This window comes from Arachis duranensis, chromosome 8, assembly GCF_000817695.3.
Source record: "Arachis duranensis cultivar V14167 chromosome 8, aradu.V14167.gnm2.J7QH, whole genome shotgun sequence".
Lineage (NCBI taxonomy): Eukaryota > Viridiplantae > Streptophyta > Magnoliopsida > Fabales > Fabaceae > Arachis > Arachis duranensis.
Genome location: NC_029779.3, coordinates 25,318,533 through 25,331,257, shown reverse-complemented (window position 1 = coordinate 25,331,257; position 12,725 = coordinate 25,318,533). Strand labels below are relative to the sequence as shown.

The following is a 12,725-nucleotide window of genomic DNA, read 5'->3' as shown; positions in this document are numbered from 1 at the left end:
CAGGCTCTTTTGAAAAGAATAGATTATTGTGAAAACCAACAGATTAATTTCGGTTAAATGCCTAACACATTACGTGTAGCTCTAGTTAAATTGTGAATTGTCCATCTTATAACTTTTATTCATTCAGTATAAGTCATAAATTACAAACTCATTACAATAAAAGCAGAAATATTAAATATTCAAAACCAGAAGGTTGACACTTACAAACAAGATGCAAAACCCACCATAAATAAATAAAATTATACTGGCCAATAGAGAACAACATGTACCTCAATTTCGAAAACTCCAGATGCAGAATCTCCAGCCCCATCCTGCTGGGGTATATATCCATCAGCATTGTTATAATGTGAAGACAAATCGTCGCGTTTTCGCTTTCCCATGGAGGCTGTGAAGAATTCCTAGGTGTTTTTCAAGCATAAGAAATATCCAAATGAGATGATCATATATTAACTCTTTAAGTTCATATTTAGCATTAAAATCAGCCTGTTAATATATATAACAAGACAGGAATATTTGCTGCTTCATACAAGAACACTAGCATAAGATCCCTTCAATTTTTACCAAGGCACAACAATTCTTCTATAATACCTCACTGGCTCCGCTTACCTGTGTCAGAGGTTGATTAGAAGTTCCTCTTTGTGCCTCTTCCCGTCCTTCATCGTAAGCTACAGTAATACACATCGTCATTACATTACACAAAGCCGTATTAATTTTGTCCCAAATTTTAAAGGGGACTCACCAACATTAACGTCAAGTGAAGGCCTCTGGTTCATCCAGGGTGAGGGAGACTGCTGTTGCTGCAAGATTTAAGGACAATATGAATGCACTAAAATTTAAAGATGCACTTACATGGTTTAATAACAAGGGAATAGCCAGTGGCCATCAATTGACGCAACTGAATAAATGGAAAACAGTAATTGAGAAACTGAAGAAATGAGGAATTTTTTCTGAAATTTTTATACAATGAATGAATCAATCTGACAAAATAAGCTTTACCACGTATGGACTAGATTGTCCTCCTTTTATATCAGCACTTCCTCCTGTATCATTTCCAGAAGTGTAGTCGCTCGGTCCAGTAGGGATGTTATACATAGAGTTATCCACGGTTCCTGGTAACGGGGTTAGCATTGGAGTTTGTAGAGGCGTCTGCAAGTTCAGAAAAATAGAATCACATAAAATACCCACAGTTCCCGACTCAAAAATCACATTAAAGGCAACTTAAACCTTAGCATAACAAAATTATGATTATGGTATTGGTCAAAACTCACAGGGGGAAAAAGCATTTCAGCAGTAGGAGTTTCGTACTCTTCATTCCCTTCATAAGGCACATTAAGATCATGAACCGGAGTAATTGGACCACCTGGCGTTGGTTTAGCTCCATTGGACCTTTCTATGGGAGCAACAACAACACCAGCTTGTATCATCTTTGATTCCCACAACTAAATAAATCATAAAACAAAAAGTAAACATCTTAATAACAATAAATAAACTAAACAGGAATATGATAATTGATCGGATCTAACCCTAAATCAACCAGCTCCAGCTCAGAAACAAAATATCTTGCAAACCAAATCGAAGATACTTCAATTGAAGTACGAATATCATTCATGTGATAGAAGAGAAAGATATGGAGGAAGCAAAATAAGAAATGGAGAGAAAATACGGAGTGAGAGAAAAGATGAGATTACAGCTTGGAGCTCCTTGAGAACTTCCTCGCCGGGGCCACCGTTGTTGATGAACTCGTCGCGAACCTTGGTGACAACATCGTCGATAACGTTGACGTAGACCTGGCTGGTGGTTGCGGTGGCCGCCATCACGGAAATTTTCTAGAAGCTCTAAGGGTGCGCGAGTGCGCGCGTATTGTAGAGTGTCCTCTCCGATTGGGTCTTCTTGCTCACCGATTCGAAGGAATTGGGAGCTCAGTGGAAGAAACGGAGAGGAGTCATGAAAAATTGGAATGGTGTTATAGGGTTTGGAGAGTGTGGAGTGGGAACTGACTGAAACGGCGAAGAGAGAGAAGAATGTCGATGGTAAGAAGAAACGGAGAAAGAGAGTGAGAGAGAGAATAAAGAGAAAGAGGAATATAAATAGGTTTGCATCCGATTTTTAAAGATAAATCCACGCGTCAATATATGCTTCCTTCTTTTCTCATCTTTTCCTCGCTCTCTCTATGCTCTCGTGATAATTTGGTAGTGACTAGTGAGGGAGAAATGAACTGAAAAACTATGTATCCTTCAAAACATTTTAATATATTAAATATAATTTTTTTAAAAAAATTTGCATTGTTATCTTTGTCTAAATCCTAAATCTTACTTTTATTACCTCCTTTTGTGTACTTTTATTATCCCTTTTGTAGAAAAAAAAAGTGATTTTTTATTTTTTTTGAAAATTGGTAAACTATCATTTTGTCACCTGAAAGATTTTAGGTCTACAAAATAATTATCTAGAAAATTGCAATTCATGACTCCAAATAAAAGATAAAAGTACAACAAATTTCACCAACTATAATTGTAATTGATTTAAAGTTCATTAAGGATAACATGCAAAGTGTCTTGTAAAATATAACGTGCCTCAATGCTCAATGGTATGTTCGTTAACGTTAGCACCTAAAAGATCATGGTTAGTAAAAAGTAAAAAGAGTAGAATTTTTACAATTTTGAGAGGGCTATAATGCATTTTTTTAAAGAAAAAACTATTTTATCTGAATTAAAATCGGAAAAAAAGTTATTTATCCTTAAAAGTCTTATTAATAACACAATTACAAATTATGTTCTTCAAATCACATCACTTCTTTGTTAATCTTTAATATGAGAAACTAATATTCATGATAGTCTAAACAGAGAGCAAAAGTATAGGTCTACAATTAATTCAAGATGTTAAATATATTTGTTTCCATTTTTTTTTAAATATTTGTTTCCTATTAAATATAAAAAGGGTTAAATTCAACCAAATGATAGTTATTCTTTTAAAAAAATGTTAGGAGACAAATATTTTTTACCATATTTTAGACTAATATCTTATTTTTATAATATTAAAATTTAGAATTTAAATTTTAATATTTAAAACTTAATATTGACCAAATATTGACAAAAAAAATAAATTTTATTACATATTGTTCTTTAATAATAATAGACCAAAATCATAGTTTCCGAACACAGTCATCACATGCTCTTGTTCATGTGTTGTTCAATCAAGCAATGCCTTGTGCAAGTTTAGAATCCAGACACATCATGGTTTGAACTTTGAACCAGGCCTACATAAATTCCATTATTATCATACAAAGCAATTCTGAAATTAACCAAAATATCTATTTATACAAAAGCCGAAGAAGGAACTACATACATAACCAGATTTGCACTTCAGGAAATGCTGAGTACCTAATCATCTTTAAAGGGGGAAAAAAATTGCTCATCCATTATGTACAAGAGGCCAACATCAAAAACAATTGTCTCCATTCTCCTCCTCAAGCTTGCAATTAATAATCAAAGGAAGATTACGAAACACTAACTGACACCTATTATAACCTAAAGCACTCCAACAAAATCAGAAATCAAATTCCCCTGTCGCCTGCACAATAAATAAAGTAACTCATCATGACAATTTGAAAAACTCGAAAGGTAGGACGAATAGAATATCGTTTCTTCCCCTTATATAATATTACACACCTTATTGAAGAGAATGTCCTTATCATTTATGTGCATGATGCCATCCTTTAATGTACATTTCCACCTGCTCTTGGTACGTGTCACCTATATTTTAGTAAGACTATTAGTCACAAAAGGATTCTGCAGCCCCAAACCATTGATTATGCAACTCTAGCACTGCATATATAAAGAACACAAAGTGGAGGAAGGTTGTCAGTTGTCACCTTGTCAAACTGGGCCAAAACAAGATGATGTGTATTTTGATCCTCTCCTTGGTCCAGATCATCCAAATCATCATCATCGTCATCATCATCATTCTCATTTAACGGTTCATCATCATCGTCGTTGTTGTCATCATCATTTACTGCCTCATTTTCAGCTACAAGTGCAGGAGTGCTTGCCGGTACCTCTAATAAAAAGGTAGATCATCATCATCAATATTTGTGATTGTCATTACCACAAAAGAAATCTAAGAAATATAATTAATATTTCCGTGGTCTAGGTATACCAGGAGGAGCAGGCGTATTTGCAACGTTGTAGTCTTCATTGAACACTCCTCCATAATTATATATCTGCCACAGGATCAAACAAATCCAGTAAAACCGGTTGAATAACGAGACATGGTGATAAAAATGTCCAATGAAGCATATGGAGTTTTCAGATAATTGCCCATTCAACCAGGACCTTATCTTATTTCATGCCTCTAATAAATTGACATGCCTACATATTTCCTCAGAATTGCAATCAAACTACTCTTTTTAACAGCTAAGAACCAGGGAAAAGGGAGCTAATATTTTTCACACTAAAAAGTGAACACAGGCAGCCATGTAAAATGTGAGTACTTGAATGTATAATTATCCTTGCTACCTAGCACCAAACCAATCTGCTGCTGAGGGGATTATAAATGAGATTCCGTAAAAAAAAAAATTAAAAGTGGCTATTAAAACCTCCTTTCAACATATATTATTGGTTAAATTGCAAGAAGATGCCTCTCTTTACCAAAGACCAAAATTTCAAGGGGTCATATCCATTTTTGGCACAAAAGAAAGAGAACAGAAAACTAGAATAAGTAAACATCTAAATACATAACTCAAATCATAACAGAAGAGAAGGAGAAAAGTGTGTCTACTCACGTTTGGAGTAGAAACCACATCATCATCAAAAGGAATTGGTCCATCAAGTTGAGGAATCCTACAAGCTGGCCACTCTCCATCGGCAAGCATGTTTTCTTTAGTAGTAGTATGATGTGCATTAATGGGGATTCCCCTTCCACATACCTGAAAAATTGACCGTTCAGATGCAAGTCCATGAATAATAAATAGATAGAAATAGATATGTTGTGTACATGTACTACATAAAACCAAAAGAACAATACACAGGAGTAGAGTAAGAAGCTGACAATTGAAACATTATGATAAATCCATAAGAGGCTTTGAGTAAATATTCATACTGCTGGCCATTTTGAGAAGGAAAATTTTGTATCTTAGCAAAGAAAGGGATTTGGACAGAGCCAGGAACCCAAGCACTAACCTGATATCTCTTCTCGTGGTATTATGTTTATTGCATACATGATTTCATCCACAATAAAACATAGACCATTTTGGTTTCTGGTGAACTAATATAGTCTTCAACAATTTTTCTATTTTAATTGAAGGCCTTGATGTAAAATCCCAACCTTAGATAAGGCAAGCTTTAAAGATGAAAAAAACACAAGTTTTGGCGGTAATAGAGTGATAGACAGGCAATCAACAAATTAACCGCTGTTTAATGTCTACCAACATGTAACCTTGATCCGTTCAGTTTAAGTCAAATCACAAATCAAGAAAATAACAATGGGAAGATTATTTATCTTTTATTTAAAAATGAAAAAAGAGCTGACAACTAGCCTACTTACATCATTAGTCAAGTCACAACAAAACTAATTGCAAATGACAGCATACATAAATAAATAATCAAATCATGCTGGCCAATAAGAAGAAAAACATGCCTCAATTTCAAGAAGTCCAGATGCAGAATCTCCAGCTCCATCCTGCTGAGGTAAATATCCACCAGCATTATATTGTGAAGGCAAATCATCACGTTTTCGCTTCCCTGTGGGTGCCCTGAAGAAGTCCTGCATGGTTTTTTCCAAGCATTAACAATATCTAAATGAGATTTTCATATTTTAATCTTAAAGATCAGAGTTAGCATTCTAGACAAAATCACACACAACATATATGATGGCTTCATCAAAAGAACTCTACCATTAGGGCTCACCAAATTTTAACAAAAAGGCACAAGCATTCTTCTGTAATACTTCACTATAATGCGTACCTGCGTTGAGGGTTTATTAGAAGTTCTTCTATTTGCATCCTCCCGCCCTTCCACATAAGCTACAATAATAAACATCATCATTATTTTGCAAAGGAGTCCAATTAAACACTGTCCTAAATTTAAACGGGACTAACCAACATTAACATCAAGTGAAGACCTCTGGTTCATCCAAGGAGAAGGAGGCTGCTGCTGCTGCAAGATTTAAGGACAATATCAATGTACCAATAATACTACTAACAACAAAATATTCATGTGCATCTAATAACAAGGTCTTGGCCAATGGCAATCAACTGCATAAACAGAGAATAGTGATGGAGAAACTAAAACAATGGAAAGTTGAAAACACACATGGGGAAATTTTTTGGAAATTTTTTATATAATTAACTATGGAGTTGATAAGACAAAATATCCGTTACCATGTATGGACTTGGTAGTCCTCCTTTTAAATCAGTGTTTCCTCCTGTATCATTTCCAGAAGAAGAGTAGTCGCTAGGTCCAGTAGGTATGTGATACATAGAATTATCCGCAGTTCCTGGCAAAGGGGTTTGCATAGGAGTTTGCAGGGGTGTCTACACATTCAAAGAGAAGCCCGTATTAAAACCCGAAGTTGTTAACTCATGAAATCACATTAAGGGATACCCTAGAAGTAAAAACTTATGATTATGGTATTGGTTAAAACTCACAGGTGGGAAAAGCATTTCAGCAGTAGGAGTTTCATACTCTTCATTCCCCTCATAAGGCACATTAAGATCATGAACCGGAGTAATTGGACCACCAGGGGTTGGCTTAGCTCCATTGGACCTCTCAATGGGACCAACAATAACACCAGCTTGCATCATCTTTGATTCCCACATCTAAATACATCATCAACATAACTCAATAACAAAAAATAATACGAAATCCATAAATAAAACTGAAACTCGAATAAATGATCGGATCCAGGCCCTAAATCAACCAGCTGAGCAACAAAACCTCTTGCATACTACATAAAATCATATTTCAAGAAAGTACGGATCCCAGTCATGCAATTACAAGGAAAAAAATCAAATCAAAGAAGATATCAAGATTTCAGAATAAGGAACGGAGAGAGAAAAAAATAGATGCAGAGAAGATGAGATTACAGCTTGGAGCTCCTTGAGAACTTCGTCGCCGGGGCCGCCATTGTTGACGAACTCGTCGCGAACCTTGACGATGACGTCCTCGATGACGTCGACATAGACCTGGCTGGTGGTTGCGGAGGCCGCCATGAGGGAAAATTCTGGAAGGTCGGGGTGTGCGTGTTATCGATCGCGTCTCCTCTCAAATTTGGTCCTCTTGGCCACCGATTCGAAGGAATTGGGAGCTGAGCGGAAGAAATCGAGAGGAGAAATGGAAAATTGAAAAATGGAAGGGTGTTGTAGGGTTTGGGATAGAGTTTTTGGAGTTGGAGCTGAGTGGAACGGAGAAGAGGGAAAGGGAGAAACAGAAGAAGGAGCAGAACAATGTCGATGGTATGAGACAGAAGAAAATGGAGAGAGAAAGAGAGAAAGAAAGAGAAGAATATAAATAGGTTTGCATCTGATTTTTCAAACATCAATCCACGCGTCACATATATGCACCAACTTGCTCCTCCTTTATCTAGAAATTAGTTTTTCACCCTCATTTCTTGTATATTTCTACTTTTACCACCAATCAATCATAAATAACGAAAAAATTGTGCTATGTATAAATAAAAAATTAATCACCTAATTATTCGTATAAAATATATATTAAATTATAAAATATAGGCTCATACATATTTCCGTTAAATAATATTTATTTATATATAAATATATAATAATTAATTTAATAACTCATTTTTTATTGGCAATTAATCACAATCTCAAGTATATGTATACCTAAGGATTAGTAGAATGCATGAACATATTGTTAACAAGTCAAATTTAATTGCTTGAGCCGGTATGTCTTTTATAAAAAAAAAGTATAGGTAGATAATGAGTTTAATGAACAATATAGTTATATATATGGTATTTTTTTTTTATTTATATTTTTTATAATTTTTATAGAGGTGTAGTGTATTTTTTATTTTATTAGGCTAATTTTAAAATTTATTGTTCACATTGTTTACAAAAATTATTATCTACCTAACAAAATCGCTTTTATATTCTTCTTTCTTTGCAAATTATTTCGGTAAAAAGTTATATTTTGATCATATAATATTATTATAATAGACCTTTGAACATACCGATTTTTTTATTGAAATAAATAAAAAAAGATTATTTCTTTAAATACGCATACATGAAACTGATTTCGAAAATACGCAACTCTATCTCATGTTAATCACCCATGAAATGGGTGTAGCCACCAATTCCTAGCAGTCGTCCACGAAATGGAGACATGACCTGACAAAAAAGGCGTTGACCTCCATCTCAACCCTGGCATCCGCGAGATGGACCACATCAGTAACAAAATGGCCATGTCACTTGCGGCGACCACGAATTAGACCATGGCGTGTCTGGCACACGCGAAATAGCCCATCTCTTTTGCGGCGCCCACGAAATGTGCACACCAATGACAGCAGTAACAAAATCGTATGGGTTTCAGGTGAAGGCTGTAAGGTTCCAGTGCTCCAGTCCCCATACAAGCATGCATTAGGTGCATGGGGTGGCATGGTTGGGGTTGATGAATTGATGTGTATATAAAGGGGAGACGGGTAGGGGATCAAATGCAGCATGCATTGAAAATTTGTGGAAGAGAGGGTTAAGAATTATAAACCGTGGAAAAGAGATCTAAAAAAAAGTGTGTTTTGGTTAATAATTTTGTGCTGTGGTTTGATTAGAAAAGTGTAACATGGGCGATGGTGGTGGTATTAACGTGGAAGAAAATCTTAATCGGTTAGATGAAGTTCACATTGTCGCGCATTTGATTCATAAGATTAGTTTCAGTGATCATCTGTTGTTAATTTTGTTATTAGTCTTTATCATTATTTAATATTTGCTAGTGTAAATTTAAGTGTGCTCTTCCTGTTTCGATGTTGTAGCCCGCATGTGTTCTGACGTCGCATGGCACACTTGTTGATGTTTTCACATCGGAGCCAGCAGATCCAAGCATGGATGTCAGGCGGCAAAGACTTGAACCATATTTATGACGAGCAAGATTTTATTATGCGTCATTAATAAAGCGTTTTGAGTATGACAATCCACTGATAAGTACATTTGTTGAACGATGGTGACTCAAGACACACACATTTCACCTCCCATGGGATGAGTGTACCATAACATTGGAGGATGTGGCAATGCAGTTAGGGTTACCCATTGATGGCGAGACTTTGTACTCTAAGGTCATGGAGCAAGTTTCACCAGAGAGATATATGGCAATGGTGCCATGAGCTACTTGGTGATGTTCCAACCGGACATGTTGGGACAACAAAGTACAACATAAAGTTAAAGTGGATCAAAACTCGTCTTCAACAGATGCCGCTTGACGTACCAGATGATGTCTTGATTCAGTATGCCCGTTGTTACATTTTGTATTTGTTGGAGGGGGCGTGCTACTGCCGGACAAGGCCAACAACACAGTCCACGTTTGTTACCTACCTTTGTAAGGCGATTTTGATGCCATCAGCACTTATAGTTGGGGTAGCGCATGTCTTTGTTGGTTATATCGAGTCATGTGCCTGGCAACAGATTACACCGTCGAAGGTATGGCTAGCTATCATACGTTGTTAATGTCGTAGATTTATTACGGCCTATCATTCTGGGCACTAGATGTGGCGACGCCGCATAGTTTTCCATTAGCAACAAGGTGTGGTATCATGTGGCCTATCCTGTTTAGTTTCCTTATGTCATAAATTTTGATTTGTTGTTCAGTATACAACTTATTTGCACGTACTCGTTTTCCATCAGGTGGGCGGGGAAGAAGGAATACAATGACTACGCTGAGCAACGCCTACTTAGGCACCGCCTGAGGTTGGACAATCTGCAAGTGGATGAGGTACGATCTATCCTTTGTTGATATTTATCTATGGTGTTCGTGTTAATATGTGTTTATGTTATAGTCCTCTACTTGCAGTTTAATTGGTTGCCATACATAGATCCTCGTATTCTGTTGAGAGTGCCTGCTGAATTTCTCGGCCATTCTCATGGAAACTTTTACACCTTAGTTATACCTCTAATATTATTCTGGTGGATTGAGTTCCTCAATATCGACAAAGTGTTGCATCAATTTGGGGGAAAACAAGGACCGCGCCAACCCTCCCTTGAATATCGATACATTCCATCGACAGTCGGCCCGAAACGACGATGGGTGGTGGCCCGTCCGCATACCACCAAGTTATGATGTTCGTTCATTCAAGGCCGACGTCTTTCATTCATAGGGGCTGATCTTGCCGTGGAGAAGGCCGATACAGGTCATCCTCATCGTGATATTCGAGCTCCTTCACGTGGGACAGGTGGGAGATTGGGTCACGACAACCATTAGTGGAGTCTACATAGTATTTAGTTTCATGTACTTTGTATTTCCTTGTGATGTTTCATATAGTTTAAGTTAGGTATGTTTGGGTTATATCTATTTTATTTACTTGTTTTTTGTTGTTTCCACATTTCTATAATGATGGTTACTTATCCAAAATTCGTTTTAATTAACATTGAAAACATATGTAACATAAATTCAATGTTGTAAGCTTAAGGAAAGTAACAACCAACAATAAACATGCTTCATTATAATGTAAAATACAAAGCGACTTAGATGAAATGGCATAACTGGAAACATGCAATACTAAGTAGAAGAAATATGCGGACAATTCCGTCTTGTATGACCCGGTTGTCTGCAAAGTCCGCAACGCTTTCCAAGTCCCGACTCTACCTTGTCCATCTCATTCCTGGTCCTCGTCAACACCGGACGTCCTTCCATTGTTCATCGGAGATGGGGGTTGGGAACGACGCGTTCACCATCGTATGGTGCCCACAACTCCTTGTTCGGCATTAGAGGAAATTCCATCTGGTAAACCCAGAACACGCTCTCAACATAATACACTGCCATGACATAACGCTGCCAATCAACCCTTGCATGTGCACATGCAGCCAACGCATGAGCACATGGATAGTGCAACGCCAAAAAGTATCCGTAGTCACATCTGCCATGTTCTAGGTAAACCGTAAACCACTGTACCCCCGACGGCCGCTATCTCCCGACTGAACAAGCATTTGGGAAATACCTTCTCTATTTGCCAGTATTGCTTTCTACAGAAATTGTGAAAAAACTTGACCACATGCGATCTGCAACTGTGCCTCTCGACCCTTCTTGACAAATAATGCATTAAGACGATGGTAGGTAGACTTCACAATTGCACATACCAGAAAGTTGCGAGTTTTCTTGAGAACTGAGTTGATATACTCCGACAGATTGGTTGTCATGTGACCGTATCGACGGCCCTCATCACGATGCTGTAACCACTTCGGCGGCTCTAACCCTCAGATCCAGGCCATCATTCATGGAGATGTGACCGTATCCTCGCTGCTAATTAACTCAATGTAGTACTGTGCCAGCTCTTGTGTCTTAGAATACGCCGCGTTGACTAGGTGCCTTTTTGCTTCCTTGCTCTTGAAACTTGTTGCAAAGTTAGAGGCAATATGTCTCACATAGTACACATTGTGTTTCCATCCACACCCAGCCCGCTCTAAAGCAGCCTTTATTGCTGCATGCCGATCAGAGATAAGTAGTATCCTTGGTTGAGTCGTTACATGTCTCTTTAGATTCGATAGGAAAAAGAACCACGAATCAGTATTCTCCCTTTTGACAATTGCAAAAGCAATGGGTAGGATGTTGTTATTCCCATCCTGCGCTATACCCATCAACAAGGTCCTTGCGTATTTGCCATACAAGTGTATTCCGACCACTGATACAAGGGGCACGCAGTGCTTGAAGGCTTCAACACAGGACGGAAATGACCAAAAAACCTGATGAAATATGACACTGTGCCGGTCCAACGTGTTGCCAACATAGTTCGGACGCGTTTGGAGGTCAACAATTGTACCTGATACAACTACACTTAATTAAAACCATGCTGTAAGGACTCCAACTTATAAATTAACATAACTTTCAATTCACAAGGTTAGCTGGAATGAAAGCTTGCAGTGCGTTGAAATATCTTCGAGCTGGTCGTATGACTCCTCCCGATCACCATAAATTTTGGCAATTGCCTTCTGCTTTGCATGCCAAACCTTCTTGTAAGAAACCTTGTACCCGTATGCTGACTCGACGGAACCTTGCAATACCTTTATGCAAATAGTAGCATTCGCTTGTACCATGGGATATATATGGTGGCAGATGACTTTGCTATCAAGTTGAGCATGATCTTGCGACATCGAGCTTGCCAAACAATTGTGAGGCCCTTCGTATTTTTGAATCACCCAAAATCTGGATGCCCTTGTCTTCGAAACTCGAACCTTCCAATGACATTGGTCCCCAAACTGCTTACATCAACATACATACCAAGTTTGATCTGACTCTACCACCAGTGTTTTGCACTTCTACGAATGCTGTAGTTTTTCACGGCAAGTATAGCAGTTTCTCTATTGAGAAATTTCAAACCAACCTACAGCTCCATCTCACCGGACAAAGCATAGTTGCTCGGTGTGTCTTCAGTGGTGGTCGAATCCATTGCCACGAGATTTAAAGACAGATAGTGGCCTGGAGTGCCGCTAGATCCACCAACCAATTCGACACGACTTGGAAGATCCTTCTCGCGGTAAACGGGTTGGGTTTCAGGAACCACTTCTGCTTCTTCAC

The 12,725-nt window shown here is 37.7% G+C and overlaps 4 protein-coding genes across 7 annotated transcripts in view; 1 reads left to right on the top strand and 3 right to left on the bottom strand.

The window, feature by feature from the left end:
* LOC110272355 (transcription initiation factor IIA large subunit) overlaps nt 1-2,097 on the bottom strand; it is a 3,794-nt gene extending 1,697 nt beyond the window's left edge. For 2 of the 3 annotated variants that reach the window (XM_052252805.1, XM_016079962.3), the window contains exons 1-6: nt 1,689-2,094; nt 1,269-1,439; nt 997-1,146; nt 740-797; nt 607-665; nt 270-398 (exon numbers count right to left, since the gene is read on the bottom strand). In XM_052252805.1, the coding sequence (XP_052108765.1) occupies nt 270-398; nt 607-665; nt 740-797; nt 997-1,146; nt 1,269-1,439; nt 1,689-1,814 (693 nt within the window). In that variant the 5' untranslated portion in view covers nt 1,815-2,094. Of the gene's footprint in view, nt 1-269; nt 399-606; nt 666-739; nt 798-996; nt 1,147-1,268; nt 1,440-1,688 lie in introns of all 3 variants that reach the window. The other variant, XM_016079963.3, reaches the window with a different exon arrangement.
* A 1,003-nt stretch (nt 2,098-3,100) lies between these two features.
* On the bottom strand, nt 3,101-7,499 carry LOC107461465 (uncharacterized). Of its 2 annotated transcripts, XR_008002090.1 has the most exons (12): nt 7,079-7,499; nt 6,641-6,811; nt 6,374-6,526; nt 6,092-6,149; nt 5,958-6,016; nt 5,632-5,757; nt 4,778-4,921; nt 4,153-4,216; nt 3,869-4,053; nt 3,666-3,749; nt 3,343-3,567; nt 3,101-3,253 (listed from the first exon to the last, which is right to left on the bottom strand). XR_008002090.1 is itself a non-coding variant. In XM_016079959.3 (11 exons), exons 1-11 carry the CDS (start codon nt 7,202-7,204, stop codon nt 3,544-3,546), a joined length of 1,194 nt encoding a protein of 397 aa, XP_015935445.1. In that variant the 5' UTR covers nt 7,205-7,499; the 3' UTR covers nt 3,101-3,543. The 2 variants fall into 2 exon arrangements, 1 of the variants encoding a protein (XP_015935445.1); XM_016079959.3 differs by having other exon boundaries at nt 3,101-3,567.
* Nucleotides 7,500-9,253: 1,754 nt separating this feature from the next.
* LOC110274814 (protein MAINTENANCE OF MERISTEMS-like) lies at nt 9,254-10,274 on the top strand. The gene is made up of 4 exons (XM_021130123.1): nt 9,254-9,637; nt 9,673-9,740; nt 9,842-9,929; nt 10,008-10,274. Exons 1-4 carry the CDS (start codon nt 9,254-9,256, stop codon nt 10,272-10,274), a joined length of 807 nt encoding a protein of 268 aa, XP_020985782.1.
* Nucleotides 10,275-11,425: 1,151 nt separating this feature from the next.
* LOC107461382 (uncharacterized) lies at nt 11,426-12,301 on the bottom strand. The gene is made up of 2 exons (XM_016079858.1): nt 12,070-12,301; nt 11,426-11,970 (listed from the first exon to the last, which is right to left on the bottom strand). The coding sequence occupies exons 1-2, from the start codon at nt 12,299-12,301 to the stop codon at nt 11,426-11,428; spliced, it is 777 nt and encodes a 258-aa protein (XP_015935344.1).
* Nucleotides 12,302-12,725: the final 424 nt, after the last annotated feature.